This window comes from Melanotaenia boesemani, chromosome 12 (assembly GCF_017639745.1).
Source record: "Melanotaenia boesemani isolate fMelBoe1 chromosome 12, fMelBoe1.pri, whole genome shotgun sequence".
NCBI lineage: Eukaryota > Metazoa > Chordata > Actinopteri > Atheriniformes > Melanotaeniidae > Melanotaenia > Melanotaenia boesemani.
In genome coordinates this window covers 3,460,646-3,477,136 of record NC_055693.1, presented here as the reverse complement: position 1 = coordinate 3,477,136, position 16,491 = coordinate 3,460,646, and the positions used below count along the sequence as shown (strand labels likewise).

Below are 16,491 nucleotides of genomic sequence, written 5' to 3'. Positions count from 1 at the left end.
TCCGGTCCTCGAGATCTACCATCCTGCAACTTTGTAGAAATGACTGTAGAACTTTCAGATGCAACCCTTCTCCAGCACACCTGAATCAAATGACTGGCTCGTTTCAGGGCCTCTGCAGAGCTGAATGACATGCAGATGACATCTGATTCAGGTGTGTTGGAGGAGGGCTGCATCTAAAAGTTGCAGGATGGTAGATCTCGAGGACCGGACTTGGGCACCCCTGGTTTACATGTTTGAGGAGCAGGATTTGCCATGATAATCCCAATAATCCCAACTGCTTCCACCATCCTTACACCAGGAAGGTCTAGACTTCCCAGATTTTCCATCTGCTTGGTCACATAGAAGCTGGTCTGAAGCAGCAGATAGTTCCAGATATCAGAAACTGAACTGACAAGTTTTTCTCCGTTTCAAAGTTTAAATCTGTCTTGGACAACGTAGAAGGATCTATCACATCATATAGATCAGCTTTGTTTGAAAGAGGCATGCAAGCCGGAAAAAGTCTTGAGACAGAAACGATGATGTTTACCTTGACCTCCTAAGATTCCAGTGGATTTGACGACCATTTCCAGTCTCTTGTCCCACGTAAACGTCCTGATATAATCTGCAGAAACCAGCAAAAAAAAAACACATCAACACAGAGCCAACATGATGCTGACCCTCCACATCCTCCTCCTCCTCCTCACCTATGATCCCGACCACCAGCTGGTCGGTGGCGTCGTCCCGCCCCACCAGCAGGGAGTAATCGATAATGAGGTGGCTGGACAGGAAGTAGGCGTCGCTGTGAATGGCGGAGCGCAGGATGGCCTTGCAGTGAGAGCGGATGTAGAGCGGGTTGTCATGGATCAGCTTTAGCAGGTTCTCGTCCAGCAGAACCACCTCGCAGCTCTCCTTCCCCGAGTCCGTCTTCACGTTCCGGTTCCTCAGCGAGCCTTTCAGGTCAAACACCTGCAGAGGGACGATTAACATCGAGTCGTTTCACCATAATTATGTAGAAACATGAAGAACTACGGTGCAGCGTCACACGCACCTGGGCCATCTTACGTCCGTAGAAGAGGTTCTCCATGACCAGCAGGTCCAGCTTCTTCTCCGTGTTGTTCTGAGAGTTCTTGTACCCGATCCTGTAGACTCCCAGGATCTTCGCCAGCGCAGTCGGACGCTGTGGAACAAACATGCCGGTTATTAACTGGAACTCCTGGTTGGAAATCCAGCTGTTAAAGCAAAAAATGATCCTGAGCCTGAACTTTTTATTTGATTTGGAAACATCTAAAACCTACAGGACAGGAGCTAACGAGGACCAGAGTTGGAGATCCCTGCTCTATGTTAAGCCAAAACATATTAGAAATTTATTTCCCCATTTCCAACTCTGTCTCCTAGCAACCTGTCTGCCATATTGTTTTTACTATTTTTACTTTATTTTATTAGAATTTTGAGTTTTTTTATTTCTTTCATTGCGTTCTTATGCTGAAAGGTGCCCATGAATACTAGTAATAACGATACTATATTACCAATTTGTGATAAAGTTAGAACTGGTCCGTTATCAACCAGGTCGGCTTCTCCGGGTGTGACTAACTTACCCTCTATCCCACCAACTAAACTGACATCCCGTTGCCGACGGGTACAGCTGTATCGTATGTGCGGTCCAGCACCGGTCTAGGCTGCAGCCGGATCTCTCAACCGAATGTTTTCCAAGTCCGACTCAACTCCTGATTGATTAATAATGTGTTTGGTTGAGACCAACGCTGCGTTCCTCTCACACTATTGGTAGATTAATTAAAGGGAGGATAGTCCCCATTACAGCACACATCAAGTTATTAAACTGTACGTTAGGCCCTGTAAGTCCTACTTTCTGCTGCACGCCTCCAGTTATGTAGGTGAAGTAGTGCGGCGCAAAGTCCAGGAAGGACTGGACCTCCAGTCTGGGCATCTGCTTCAGGATGAAGCGGTCATCTGGAACAGGAAGAGACAGAAGTTTGAGGGAAAATGGATCCTCAGTCCTGTTAATGACGAGGAATCGGCTCTGACCTTCCGTGGCGTAGAAAACGGCCCCGGACTTTCCTCCTCGGGCCTGCCAGTTCACGCAGTGCGACAGCGAGCGGACGAAGTCCTCCTCGCTGCTCTCCATGATCTCCTCGCGCATCTTGTGGAACTCCTCCGCGTAGTAGATCCGACAGTAGAACTTGGCATTTGCGTCTGAAAACTCTGGGAAGATAAACCAGGTTCAGAGGTGCGTTCATGAACAGCAGGAAATCTGGACGTCAACATGATGATGGAGGGATGACAGCTGATGGAGTTCAGGTTAGAAAGTTATTCAATGTTTTTATTTTATTTATTTTTTTATTCTTCAACTTTTTCGACGTATTCGTCTTTTTGTTCTTCATCTTACAAGTCTCCGTTTTCTTTTCTTCATTTTTCTTTTCATCCTTTTTTTACTTGGTCTCATCCCTTTTTTCATCTGATTCACATTTTCTTTTGTTTTATTTTTGTTTTGTCTTTTTCTTCTTTGTATTTTAAATTCTTTGTTTTTACCTTTATTCATTTCTTATTTTCTTTCTCTCGCTTTCCTTTTCCACTTCTCTTTTCTATTCCATTTTCCCCCTTTCCTTTCTCTTTTTTCTTCCGTCTATTCCTTTTTCTTCTGTTTTGTCTTTTTCATCCATCTTTTTGACATTCCCTTTTCCCACCTTTCTTCCTTCGTTTCTTTGTATTTTTATCTTTGACTTTCTTTCCTTTCTTTCCTCCCTCCTCCTTCCTTTCTGAGAATGGTTTTAACAGAAGGTTCTGGAAGAGATGAAACCAGACCCTCCTCAGGTCTGTGGCCAGCTTTATTTTTCCAGGTTGACGTTGTTAAACAGTTAAACAGAAAAATCTCCGACACTCACGCAGCTCGATGTGCGGATTCACCGTCTGTTTCTTCTGCTTATCGGCAGAGTCGGCGTCCTCTGAAAAACAGAAAGTGTGAATGTTATGTTGTTTGGTGTGAATAAAGTTGTATTTGACCTGAAGACGTACTGAGGGGATCTGTATCAGTGCTGCTGCGACTCGGCTGTGATGATGAAGACTCGCTCGGCCTCGCGGGGCTGCTCTTCACCCGACTCTCTGCACTGCTGACCGATGGAAACAAGCAAACACAGATGATGTCACTGATCCTACGAAGCTCTGATTACAGTAACATTTAACCATTTAATTCTCATTTTCCACTTGTTGCTGTGGCATCGCCTCCTCTGCTGCTGAGCAGGTCGCATACGGGGATTTTAAATGTCTGTAACTCTATAAAAGCTGCAGAATCAGCTGATAAGCCCTGCAGACTTTAAAAGCAGTGCGAAGCGACTCACCTGGCGGTCTGCGGAGCCTCGTACACTCCTGCACTGGACGCCTTGGACAGATCGTCCAACGCCGTTTTATATTCTTTGCAGCTGAAGGAAAACAAACATCAGATTAGACCAGACTGGACTTTAATACCGACTTCACACACAAACACAGGGAGGAAGCAGGTGTGTGTGCTCACCTGAGAGCGAAGGCGATGATAGAACTGGGTTCTCTCTCACACACGGCAATCGGCACCCGCTCATGTTCATACATCAGATAATGTTTGTCTGGATCGCTGTTGGCATGACGACATGGCATCAGATGCCATCAGACATAAAAACAGTTAAACATGCTGCTGATTACAGACCAATCAGCTGATTACGAAGACCGATCAGCTGTTTACAGACCGATCAGCTGACTACAAACCAATCAGCTGACTACAAACCAATCAGCTGATTATGAAGACAGATCAGCTGTTTACAGACCGATCAGCTGACTACAAACCAATCAGCTGATTATGAAGACAGATCAGCTGTTTACGAAGACCGATCAGCTATTTACAAAGACCGATCAGCTGTTTACAGACTGATCAGCTGACTACAGACCAATCAGCTGATTACGAAGACCGATCAGCTGTTTACAGACCGATCAGCTGACTACAAACCAATCAGCTGACTACAAACCAATCAGCTGATTATGAAGACCGATCAGCTGTTTACGAAGACCGATCAGCTATTTACAAAGACCGATCAGCTGTTTACAGACTGATCAGCTGACTACAAACCAATCAGCTGACTACAAACCAATCAGCTGATTATGAAGACCGATCAGCTGTTTACGAAGACCGATCAGCTATTTACAAAGACCGATCAGCTGTTTACAGACTGATCAGCTGACTACAGACCAATCAGCTGATTACGAAGACCAATCAGCTGTTTACAAAGTGACTTGGCCATCTACAAAGACTTGAAATGTTCGTGTCAGCTGACTGCTGATATGTGTGCTCTGAGTTCCACCTCGAGTGTGGCTTACAAGGGGAAGGGGATGGGGTTGTAGCTGTTTCCAGGCAGGAAGTTGGCGAGGATGGCTTTCATGGTGGATTTCTCCTTCACCTGGCTGTCCGTGGAGCCCAGCAGATGTCCATCAAACACATCTGAAAGCGAGCAAACAGAGCGTGTAGAGCAGAGGCAACATCGTGATCCGTGTGTGTGTGTGTGTGTGTACCTTCTGGGATGCTAAGAGAATCCTGCTCAGTAATGGTGGGTCCAGATGTGGGCGGTTCGGCTCCGGGGTCTCCCGGTGATGGCAGTAAGGAGGAGGTGGTTGAAGGCAACGTGTTAAGGTGTCGGTCCTCTGTTGGAGGAAAAACTCAGCTTCACAAACGGGTTCATGCAGCAACAACAAACCTCAACAACATGAAAAAACTGCAGGATTTTCATGTTGGGAAAAGTAATGAAAACACACAGTTTAAAGAAATCAAATTCATGCTGCTGTTTGTTACAGCTCACAGAGGAGGAAGCAAAACTGAAAAAAAACAATCTAAAACTTAGCAGCTCGAGGCCTGAAGCATCAGTCTGATTAAATTTACCTTTTTCACCGTTCTGGACCACAGGTGAGAGGTTACGAGGGGAGGAATCCAGAGTACTCTGTTTAAAATGAAACAATCAGAAACCAAAAACATTAACAGTCTGCGGCCAAGCTTTTCTGTCAGTGTTACATCTTCTGAACTAGCCGATGCAAAACTGTGAAATAACACATCAAAAAGTGAAGAAAAACATATTCTATATTCTCAGCCTAAGAAAAGCTGGAAAACACGTTCTAACTAACAAGTTATTGTAGAATTTTAATGCCAGTTTCTTAAATTCGCAGAAAATGGTTCAGCTACACAAAAACTTACACATTTGGTCCTAAGGACAAAAAGGTCCCATTACAAACCATTACACATACCATTTTTGATGCCACATTTAACAGAAATAAATACACTCCTTTATGTTAAGATTTCATTTGGGGTACTAGCCTTCTAATCTTTAATTCTTATATTTGTTAAATTGCCACAGTTTTTATTCGCGTAAAAACATGTAAAGTATTTTATGGATTTTTTTTCTTACTTAAAAAACACTGGAGTTTTGTAAACTGGCTTTTAAATGGTTGAAAACTACTAATTATAATTACTCATATGCATTCATATGCATCTTTCAGGCTGAAGTTGTTTTAAAATTCTGAATCATTTAAAGTAAAAATAAATATTAATATATAATATATATATATATATATATAATAATATATTAATATATAATATTTTACATTTTACAGTTTCTGACAATATGACATCTTTTGATCTCAGGGTAAAACTTAGCTTATGGGCGAGCTGGGTAACAGTGTTTGAATCATGTGGCTGACCTTGCTGTCCTCGGTGGTGGGCGGTCTGTGTCTGCCTGGACTCGGGGGGACGGAGAGACGCTTCCTGCCTTTCTCCTGCTGAAACAAGTCCTGAAGTCTGTGAAGGAAACAAGCGACAGATTAAAAGCGACAACAAAGCAGCTCCTTGCATCCAGTTTTTGACAGGATGAATTTGGTTTTTGGACGTTTCCGTGCAGAAACAACTGGATCCTGAACACTCTGGTTCTGACCTGCTGTTCCAGGATTGCAGCATCTCACAAAGACTCTGCTTCTTTGCCACCAGCGACTCCAGAACGGCCTGAAGCTGCTGAGGAGAATCCAAACCGCAGGCCTGCAGTCGCACCTGAAGCTTGTCAATCCAAGTGCGAAGCTCTGCCTCCTCCATCTACACACACATACACACACCATGAGCCTGACGAACCACCGGCAACACAGCGATGGCGGGAGGAGCATCACCTACATCCTTCTGAGCAAACAGGTCCTCCATCTTCTCCTCCCGTGTCTTACTGAAGGTTTCGGTCTTCAGAGAGGTGAGGCGCTCGTCGATGGCCACGTACACCTGAGTCACCCTGAGGAGAGAGGACAAAGCAGAGGACCGGATCAGGACATCAAACTCATGACGTTAGTTTGATGGGTTTGTTTTGTTTTTTGTTTTATGATTTTTTTTTACGTAGTTTAAACATGGTTTAAACGTCATAAGGGTCATTTTTTGGCCACCATGTTGGCTGTTTTCCCAGATGGGATGAAGAAAGTGCTTGATATTTCAGATTTTCTTAGAGGAGCTGCTCTGAAATTTCCTCCCATTTCAGGTCATCCCAGAAACTACAGATTAATATTCTTTTCCATTTCATTTGCTCAAATTACTAAAATAATTAAACTCCTATTAAAAATACCAAATACTTAATTATTCAAATAATATGAACCATTAAATTTCAATTTAAATGCATGTAACCATGTTTTTAGGGAAAAAAGGAAAAAAATTGTAATTTTCCATATAATACACGTTGGGGGGAAATTTTATTTCAATATTATGTTTTCACTCATTTTTCGTACATTCCCGACTGATTTAAAAAGGTATTAAATGGAAATAACTTTCATAACTGTGACATCAGGTAATTAAATTGGCATTTAAAGGGTTAAAATAATTTTAAAAAAGTATAAATATGTAATGTTTGCATAGCAGTGGTAAACTGAACATCTTTTCTGTAACTCTGGCCTCCTGAAGCTCCTGAATCAGTGTGAGATAAAGCAGAACTTCTCCTGACATTACTGCTGTAACTGCGATGGTTTACTTCAGAGAGAAGTCCTTCACGTCCTGCTGCAGGTTGGCTTTGGAGGGGCCCAGGTTCCTGATGAAGATCTTGGGACGAGGAAGACAAATTTCCAGCAGCCTTACAGACGTGTAGCTGAGGAAAAAGAAAAAAATCACATTCAGGACTGAAGTTAAAACCCTTTTTCTTTTCATATAATTTGTATCATTCATAATTCATATAACTGAGCTCAGCAGGAGGCGGCCTGACCTGAAAGAAGCCACCATCTGGTTGTAGGAGAAGTACTGGTGGTAGTCTTTGTGGATGGAGTGTCCACAGGGTTCCGCGTTGGCCCGTCTGGTGTACTGGTGGCCGTAGAAGCGAAGCTCCAGATATTTGGCAAAAGACATGGACCAGGAGTCGTTGGAGAGCGGCACCACGGGGGTCACCTGCAGAACGATGAAGCCATATTTTTTTGTATTTGATTTAATTCTATTTTAGGCTTTGCATATTGTTTTTATTTGTTTCTGCATATCTGCCTGTTCCCCCTGTAACTTTTACACCTTACAGAGACCTTTTTTAAATTATTATTATACTTAATCTTTTCTACCTTGTTGATTTGCAGATGGTAGTAGATTTACCGGTAGTTCATTTTGTTTGCTGATTTGTACACATTGGTGTAACAATGGTAAAAGTCAGAAACCCACAAGCAACGTTTAAACCCATTCAGGACGTGTCGGCCACAGATCAGAAAAATAAAAAAAATAAAAACAATTGGTAAACTGCTGCTGCTAAACCCCCTCATTTCCCCGAATAATGACGCTCACCCAACCGCCCATGTCTGATCTGATGTGAAGATCTCTGGATGTTTTGATAAAAGTATTTTCCTTCCTTCGAAGTCTTAAACGTGAAACTGAGTTAATGTAACCCACTCTGAACAAGCAGACTGACCTGTTTACAGATGCGGCACCAGGAGTAGTTGAGGATGGTGTGCTGATACCCGGGAACGGGGGAGTCCAGCTCCTTCAGCACGATCTGCACGCAGCCGCTGCCGTGCACGAAGCGGCGGATGTGGTGCACCATGGGAGTCTCACAGAACATGCTGGGGCACTGATACGACGGCCTGCAGGACAAACACGCTAGAGAAAACCCACACACCGGGAGCTGATGCAGCTGGTTTCAAACCAGTCTCACCTGAAACAGTAGCGCTCAAGGAACACTCCCAGAGAAAGGTCGTTCTTCCCGTAAAACTCCATGGTGACGATCCTGTGGACAGCACACACACACACGCTGAATACACACAGTTTTGTTTTGTTTTTTTGGTTTCATGGGCAGTGTGTGTGTGTGTATGTTACCACGGGCTGACGCAGGGGTTGGGCGCGTTGTTGGACTGAACAGACGAGCTGCTGAAGAGCACACACAGCCTCTGGTGGTTTCCTGGGTAGAGACAGTCCAGCTGAGGAGACAGCAGAGGCGTTAAGACATCTGATGACGAGGCGTTCAGGGTCAGCACGAGCAGAATAATTCATATTACAGCACTTTCAGAGTCAGCTTTGGATCACGATCTGATTCAGAACTGACTTTAAGGTTCTGTCTCCGGGTTATAAAACTCTTTAGTCTTGTTTTATCCAACAAACCAAGAGTTTAAATACAGAAGTTCTGCTGGACTTTCTGTCTGTACAACATAAAAACTGATAGTATAAATGATCTACCTTTTAGTGGGACATAACGTAGCCACTTGGCATTTAGATTTCAGAAATGGCTCCATTAGGCCAGAGGAGAAAAGATGACGGAGCATTCACTGAGATTTCTTTATCGTCCACATGACACAGAGCAGATGATTGACAGGTATGAAGTCCTGCAGCTGCAGCTTCACCTACGCAAACTAGTTTACTATGATTACTGAAACATGAACTGATGGACAGGAAATTAACTGAAACTGACTCAGATGACATGATGTCGAATTACCACATGATCAACACAGCTGGCAGAAAAAAAAACAAAAAGAGGAGAAAGATGAAAAAGAAAGAAAGTAAATGTTGATGTCACACAGAGCAGCATCACGGTGGATGCAATCACATTAATAAATATATATGTAACCGTGGAAGAAGAAGACATGAAGGAGAAGTTCAGGACGAAGCAGAGGAGGGAGAAGAACAGGAAGAGGAAGAGGAAGAAAAGAGGAGGAAGGCAAGAACAAGAGGAAAAGAATGAAGAAAGGAGAGAAGAGGAAGAAAGGCATTTGAGGAAAAAGAAGAGGAAGAAAAAAGAAGATAAAAAAGAAAATGTAAGAGGCGGGGGAAGAGGAAAAAGAATTAGAGGATGAAGACAAAGAGGAGGGAGAAGAACAGAGAGAGGAAGAAGAGAAGAGGAGGAGCACAAAGAAGAAGAGGAAGAAAAGGAGGAAAGAAGAAGAAGAGTAGGAAGAAACGGAAGCGAGAAGAGAAGGGGAGGAAGACTAGGATGAAAAGGAAGAAGTGAAAGAAGAGGAAGAACATAAATAAAGCAGAAGAAGAAGTATGTCGAAGAATATGATGAATACATGGAAGATGAAAGGGAAGATGAAGAGAGAGAGGACAAAGATGAAAAAAGAACGAAGATGAAAAAGAAAAATATTAAGAATAAATAGATCTTTTTAACTCATACATCCTCTTCCTCTTTGATGAGTCAGCATGCTCATCCGTGTTGTAATGTCATCCATCCACCCATCCGTCCGTCCGTCTGTCCGTCCGTCCGTCCGTCCGTCCATCCATCCATCCACCCACCCATCCATCCATCCATCCATCCATCCATCTCCACACAGTAAAACAGAAGCTGGCTGATGTTTAATCCAGCCGGCTGCAGAAGTCATGATGTCCACATGGACCTAACGATTAGTACGACACGTCCGTTCCTCCATTAATGTTGATGAAAGACTTCAGGTCTGAAAAAGCTGCTGGATTTCTTTTTCTCACCTTTGGGGCCCAGCTGATGTCGCTCTGTTTGCTCATCTTTTCCTCCTCGCTGTCGGCCTTCACCGGCAGTCTGACCGGGGCCTCTGCCGCTTGGCTCGGTCCACCACAGGCTGGACCAGGTCCCGCAGAGCCGAAGGGGTCTCCGGTTTCCTTCTGCCGGATCCGGCCCCCGCTCGCTCTGTAGTCCGCCAGCATCCTGGCCAGTGCCTGGCTGCCGTTGAGCTGCTCCACGATGCGGGTCCTGGTGAGGCAGTGGCAGGGCAAGACGTTGATGGGCCTCGGCTGAGCGGCGCCATTCGCCTGTCCGTTCGCCTGAGACGAGGGGGCCGAGTCTTTGAGCAGCTGCCGTTTTCTGCGCCCGTCTAGCTCCTTCAAGTCCTTGTTGAGGAGTGGAGATAGATAAACCTGCAGACAGAGGAAAAGACGTGAAAATATGAAGAATAAGGAAAGTCTTAAACCTCAGGAAGACGGTTAACAGCGGTACCTGCTCGGGGAAGTAATCCCTGCTGGGGCAGTGCATGCCTGCAGGAGTGAGGAGGAACGGCTCTTTGAAGGTAATGAAGGGGGAGATGCACAGGATGATGTCCTTCAGCTCCTGCTTGAACACGGCACAGATGGACTTCAGGCGGTCGTCGGATGAAGCCACCTGTTCAGCCACAAACATTCCAGTGTCGTCCTGCAGCGGGTCTCGGAACAACTTGGGGGTGGGTGTCTCCGAATGCTCCCCGTCCTCCAACCCAGACGCCTCTCCCGTCTCCCCCTCAGAGGTCCCAATCAGAGTGTCTGAGCCCAGCTCCTGGTCCTCCTCTATGAGGAACGGAGGAGAGAGGGAGAGAGGTGGAGCAGGGGGGCTGGAAAACGGGGAGGAGGTCCGTGTCTCCGTGTTAGCAGCTTCCTCCTCCTGGACAGAGGAGGCAGGTGACTGTGTGACCAGTTTCCCTTGAAGAACATCTACATCTCCATTTTTGGATTGTGATGGGGGTGCTTGGTCTTGGGGATCTTCTTGTAACGTGGAGTCGTCGCTTTCAGTGGTTTTCTCCTGGCCGTATGCGTCCATCTCCTCGGCAGCACCGCCCTCCAGCAGGCACGGGAAGGAGCTGCTCTGAGGTAGGCTGGGCGGCATGGCAAACTCGTCCATGAGGAAAGAGATCTCCAGCTGCGAGTGGTAGGCCACACACACCATCAGCATGATGATGTCCTTCACCCGGGCCAACTCGTACTCCAACGCCCCGCGCAGCTGGATGGAGCATCCCAGGTGAGGAGGGCAGCCATCAAAGAACATCAGAGTCTTCACCTCATCTGGAAACAAAGATAAACATGTGGCGGCATGTCCTGATATCAGAGCATTGTTATCACCGGAAGAAGCTAACGTCAGCGTCTTACTGTTCGCCAGCATGAAGGGCTGCATGTAGAACTTGTGGCAGGTTCCCAGACGAGGTTTGGTGAGGAGCTGGTCCATGGACATCACCAGGTCCCCCTGAGTCATGCGACTCACTCGGTCCAAGACTTGCTGTGATAAGAAAAAGGACTGATCATTAAGAGGCTCCTCCCCCAGCCTCTCTGCTGTGCTTCAGCTCTGCTTCCAAAGCCACATCCCTGCAGGTCTGTCACTGGCTAGTAACCATGGCAACTGAAGCTGTGGCAATGACTAATATGTATTAAAACCCTCCTCTGACCCTGATTGGTTGCTTGTGCTCAGGCACAGTGGATTTGTACAAATCTGATAAAAGGCATCAGTAACTCGTTTCTGATCACAGATCGTCTGTTGCACGTCTTTCTGTTTCAGCAAAAACAATAAAGTTATTTCTGATAAAGTTCCCAGGTTTTGCTGTGAATCTCATTTATCATTTTTAAGACTTCTAGGAGGTTTTCAAAATAAAACATCCCTCAGTGTTATTAGAAAATTAATTCAAAGAGGAATAAACAGGGAAATAATTATCAATGATTTAATTTATTAACTAATAAAATTGCAAATATATCTCTTTATGCTATTATTTCGCTCTTTCTTCTCGCTCCCTCCCCACACTCTGTCCGGCTACTTGTCCTGTTCTATCTGAGCCTCTCTCTGCATTTCTGTTCTAAATCTGAACCATCTTGAACCATGGATCTGATCAGCTGGACTCTCAATGCAACTGACCAAATTTATTCGAACCGAAAAACGGGCGTAGGGGAGCCCGCTGGTCCTAGCAGAACATTTGCGGCTGGATACGTGATGGACTCCTGGAAGGTCATGTGTCTGTCACTTCTTTCTGCTGAGGATGCATCTGGATTCATGATAACTGGGTTTCTGCTGTTTGGAGCAGGTGGTTTCCTGCTGTATCGCAAAATTCGGGCACTGTTGGCGGCCACTGGCAAGCTGCCGGACTGTTGTGCTGGTGTGTGCCGAGCTATGAACAATCAGACTGGCGTTGAAGGAGTTTAATCGTAAACTGGATACTATTCTAGCTCAGAATAGAAAGCTGGTTGCGGTTCCAGAGCTCGTACGCCAGGTGGACATCAACTTGGAGAAGTCGTCTACTCGGCTAGGTGGAAACTGACCCAGATTCGGATGATTAAAGTCGCCAGCGAGACCACTGAGAGACTTAAGGCAGATGAAACAAGCTCTAGCCTGAACGAAAACAAATGCTGTTATCTTAAATTTGCTCTATGTACAGCCTTGGAAGGCTGGTTATCAAGTCCCCTGGAATGTTATGCGGATGGATGCTCTGCCCCCATCCTCCCCCCCTCCCATCTTCTCAGGCTATGGACCTTCCTGGATCAGCTCCCAAGCTCGCTCCACTATCATCTGATGGCAGAGACTGGAAAAAGGAACTGGGAGATAATTCACAGGCTCGCTTACTTAGATTGGATGAGCTCAAGTTTCAGCTGTGTTCACACTTGGCTGCGATGGGAGAACCCTCTCCCCCCTGCCATGTGTTTTATTATGTTGTGAATGTCTGAATTATGTGCTTTTATGTACTGAGGTGTGTTTTTTTTGTATCTCAACACTGGGCCCTTTCAGGCCCAGGGTAAAGATGCCTTTTTTTCACCCTCATCCTGTCATTCCTAATGTTTTATTTCCATTTTTTAAATAGGTGCGTTGTTGCCTCAGTCTGCCTGATCCTGTCTACTATTGTATGGGTTGTACTTGTTGTAATGACAATAAAGCTCAATTCAATTCAATTCAATTTGTTGATGTGTCTGAAATGACAATATGTACAAGAACTAAGAAATTTTAAAAAATGGCAGCAACAGAAACTATTTCCATGTTTCCACTTTTTCCTCATTTCCAGTTATTCCTGCTACTATTTACCTGCTATCCTCACTAAACCAACTCCAGCTCAGCTGCTTTGTGGCGCCACTGTGCATCAGAAACGTCTTCTTGGCTTTATTCCAGCCATAGAGGAGCATTATTTTTCTTCTTTTCACACACACATAGAACTTTCTGCTCACTGGTTGATCTTTGGCTGCTCCTGATTGGACGTTACCGTCAATCTAAGCTCTCTGATTGGTGGAAAGTCTGACAGGAAGTGGCTTCATCATCATGTCCAGGCCTAAATAGAGGTCTCTTAGCAACATGGTAGTGATAGTGATATTTTTATGATGAAATGTGATAAATAATGCTGTTATCATGGATCATTGTGGATTTAACATATAGAGTTAAAACATTACATTTTCAGTAACTGAATGTCTCTAAGAACAACTTGATGTCCTGCAACTCAGATAAAAGTGATGGGTTGAATGGGACACTGAGTTCAGATCACAGGTCAGATTTTAACACCAGGTGTTATCGGGTGCATGCTGTTGTCCACCTGTGGTCAGATCAGAACAAACGAAAGCTCTGAATCTGACCAGCAGCTGGACATGCTGCCTCCACCAAGCTGCAAACTACACCTGCATTTTCACCACGTCTCCTCTTAGGTTTGGTCTCTGAACATCTACAACCATCATTTATCACTGACCGCTTTAACGTTGATGACCAGCGTGATGCCGTGCTCCAGCAGCATGTCCTGAGCGATCCGGGACACCGTCTTCTCCACCAACACCAGGTTTGGTCGGACGTCCACGATGCGCTGCACGTAGTTCTTCAGGAACTCTCGTTCCTGAAGCAGAGTTGAACCACAGTCAGTTTAAATAAGCTAAACTTGTTTCTCCCTGAGTTTTTCCTGGAGCGACCTCCTCACCTGAAGCACGATGGGCTCGATGCAGGTGAACTTGGTCTCCTCCCTGTAGAGGTACTCTATGGAGCACTTCAGCAGCAGGATCTTTGGGTTCTTGATGTAGGAGTTCATCTGATTCCAGGTCAGATTTACAGTTAAATATCAGCACTTCTAAACAAGATGCTCTGTCAATATTTGCCAGAACACAGGTTTCTGGACTTCACTGGTGCTTCTAAAGAGGTAAAACAATGTAGAAACTTTGTCTGGACAGCACTACCTTCTTATGAGCGATGTTCTTGGTGCACACGAAGCCGTTCACCATCATGGAGTCAAACTTTCTGCCTCCTGGAATCTGAACCACAAACAAAGACCCAGTTCAGAGGACCGGCCGGTTGCATTTCATCTCCACGATGAGCCGACAGAGAAGGCGTCTCACCTTTTTAATGTGGACCAGCTGGCGGATGTCCATATCATCGTCGCAGTTGCGAACGTCGGGCCGAACTGTCTGGACGACCTGGCGGACCACGGGGACAATGACGTCCCTCCAGGACAGAGACAAAGACTCGCTGTAGAGCAGCTGCTGCAGCAGCGCCATCATGTGGCTGTGGTTGGCCGAGCTGAACAGAAATGGAGACGTTCACGTTAAAACACTTTAAAACTAATGTCAATTTTTAATTTAACAATGATGTTTTTTTTTATGAAAAGTTCAATTAATTCAAAAACATCTGAAGACATTTTTTTCCATGTGTCTGATTTCTTGTTAAAAAGCTCATAACATGCTTATTTACAGGTAAATAATTTTATTTCTAGGTTGACAAGAACATGTTTACAAGCTTAAATGTTGCTCCCTTCAGTCTGAATAGTTTTTAATTGCCGTCCCTGTAAGGAAAATTTACTAAAATACAACAACTTCTGTAACGTGTCATTAATTAGTTTGAACCTTTAAATCTAAAGAAATTCATTTTAGTCTCTCAACTGACCAGCTTCACTGTACTTAGAAAATATAAAGAAATCTATTCTAGACTATCCAACAACATGGCTCTGGAAGATTATCTAACCAGCAGATTAACTGGTGACAGGTTAGGGTGTCAGGATTGGGTATAAAAGCAGCATCCACCAGAGGTCTTTCTAGAAAAAGATGGGTCATGTCTCACCACTTAGTCCCAACTCCATTGGAGAATCATCAACAGGTTCAACAAATATTTCTCAATGACAGATTGTAAAGAACTTTGGTCTTTCAAAATCTACAGAGCAGAGTATTGGGGAAAGATTCAGGGAGTCTAGAGGAATCTCAGACTAGGAAGAACAAGACAGAAACCACTGTTGGATGGTCTGGACCTTCCAGTCCTCAGGTAGCACAGTAGGAGAAACCAACATGAAACCATGATTGATACAGACACATGGACACAAGAGGACCAGAAGAACCAATTTCAGACAACACAGTTCACCACTGGATCTAGAACAAGAACCTAAAATGGGATTACACAACGAGGAAGACATGAACTCTTTGGACACCAGCCCATCCCAGACAGACAGGAGGACAGTGGACACGTATTCTGTGGACTGAGTCTATGTTTCAAATGCTTGTGGGAAAAACTGATTCTGCTTCTATGTTCTAAAGATGAGAAAGATCATTCAGACTGTTATCAGAGAAAGCTGTGATGGTATGAAGGACATCAGATCCAAGATGGCGCTGAGGTGTTTGGCTGCCAGTCATCTCTCACTCTGCTCTGTTTACTGTGTGCTTTGTCTTCTACCTCATCTGTCAAGAGCTATCGCCCTTCCTCACCTGTGATTGAAAAACTCTGATCAAGACTGGATACTTCTTTGTCAAACACGATCTTTTGGCGAGCTCTCCTCCATGCCTTGAGGAAATTCCAGCCTTCCAGAGATGTCCTTCCTTTTACCTCACCCACAAGAAACGCCGCAGAAGATGTGGTAAACGTGTCCGACAAAGGATCGAGGCTCACCTCAGGTCCGATCGCATCTGATTTTCTGTGCTGAGTGATCTGGTTTGTCTGGATGAGCTCTGCGCTCATGGAGGATCGAGGACCGACGATGGATCCTGCCGGAGTTCCATGACGTTGGCGGCTTTGATGGTGCTGGGTGGATCCCGATCAGCTGTTGCTGGCTCTTGCCATGTCTAAATTGGGAAACGTGGCGTGGACCATCGGAGCCGCCGTTCATTAAAAGCCTGCTTTGTCCTCATCTGAAACTCACTCTGAACTTGGCTCTACTCCACGTGAGGTCCATCACCAACAAAACTTTTCTAATGACTTCTTTCCATCACACAAATTGTGTTTTATGTTCCTGACGGAAACATGGATCTGTGAAGGTGAACTTGCTCCTTCTTCCCCCTCGCCCACTGGTAAAGGTGGAGGACTATCATTAATATTCAAATCCACCTTCTACTGCCAACAATCTCCAGTTGCCAGATACTTC

General features: G+C 45.0%; 1 protein-coding gene across 8 annotated transcripts in view; it reads right to left on the bottom strand.

Annotated features, from left to right (window-relative positions):
- The window catches only part of pikfyve (phosphoinositide kinase, FYVE finger containing), a 34,126-nt gene that overhangs the window by 683 nt on the left and 16,952 nt on the right, over positions 1-16,491 (bottom strand). For all 8 annotated transcript variants that reach the window (XM_042001137.1, XM_042001133.1, XM_042001135.1 and 5 more), the window contains 27 exons: positions 14,486-14,666; positions 14,327-14,401; positions 14,074-14,181; positions 13,852-13,992; positions 11,294-11,420; positions 10,395-11,209; positions 9,911-10,315; positions 8,312-8,412; positions 8,151-8,222; positions 7,908-8,079; positions 7,227-7,405; positions 6,999-7,112; positions 6,167-6,275; positions 5,937-6,091; positions 5,707-5,803; positions 4,895-4,952; positions 4,531-4,659; positions 4,339-4,459; positions 3,506-3,601; positions 3,333-3,413; positions 3,010-3,104; positions 2,880-2,939; positions 2,023-2,199; positions 1,844-1,947; positions 1,028-1,156; positions 684-945; positions 527-601 (listed from right to left, as the gene is read on the bottom strand). In XM_042001137.1, the coding sequence (XP_041857071.1) occupies positions 527-601; positions 684-945; positions 1,028-1,156; positions 1,844-1,947; positions 2,023-2,199; positions 2,880-2,939; positions 3,010-3,104; positions 3,333-3,413; positions 3,506-3,601; positions 4,339-4,459; positions 4,531-4,659; positions 4,895-4,952; positions 5,707-5,803; positions 5,937-6,091; positions 6,167-6,275; positions 6,999-7,112; positions 7,227-7,405; positions 7,908-8,079; positions 8,151-8,222; positions 8,312-8,412; positions 9,911-10,315; positions 10,395-11,209; positions 11,294-11,420; positions 13,852-13,992; positions 14,074-14,181; positions 14,327-14,401; positions 14,486-14,666 (4,238 nt within the window). The remainder of the gene's footprint in view (positions 1-526; positions 602-683; positions 946-1,027; positions 1,157-1,843; positions 1,948-2,022; positions 2,200-2,879; positions 2,940-3,009; positions 3,105-3,332; positions 3,414-3,505; positions 3,602-4,338; positions 4,460-4,530; positions 4,660-4,894; positions 4,953-5,706; positions 5,804-5,936; positions 6,092-6,166; positions 6,276-6,998; positions 7,113-7,226; positions 7,406-7,907; positions 8,080-8,150; positions 8,223-8,311; positions 8,413-9,910; positions 10,316-10,394; positions 11,210-11,293; positions 11,421-13,851; positions 13,993-14,073; positions 14,182-14,326; positions 14,402-14,485; positions 14,667-16,491) is intronic.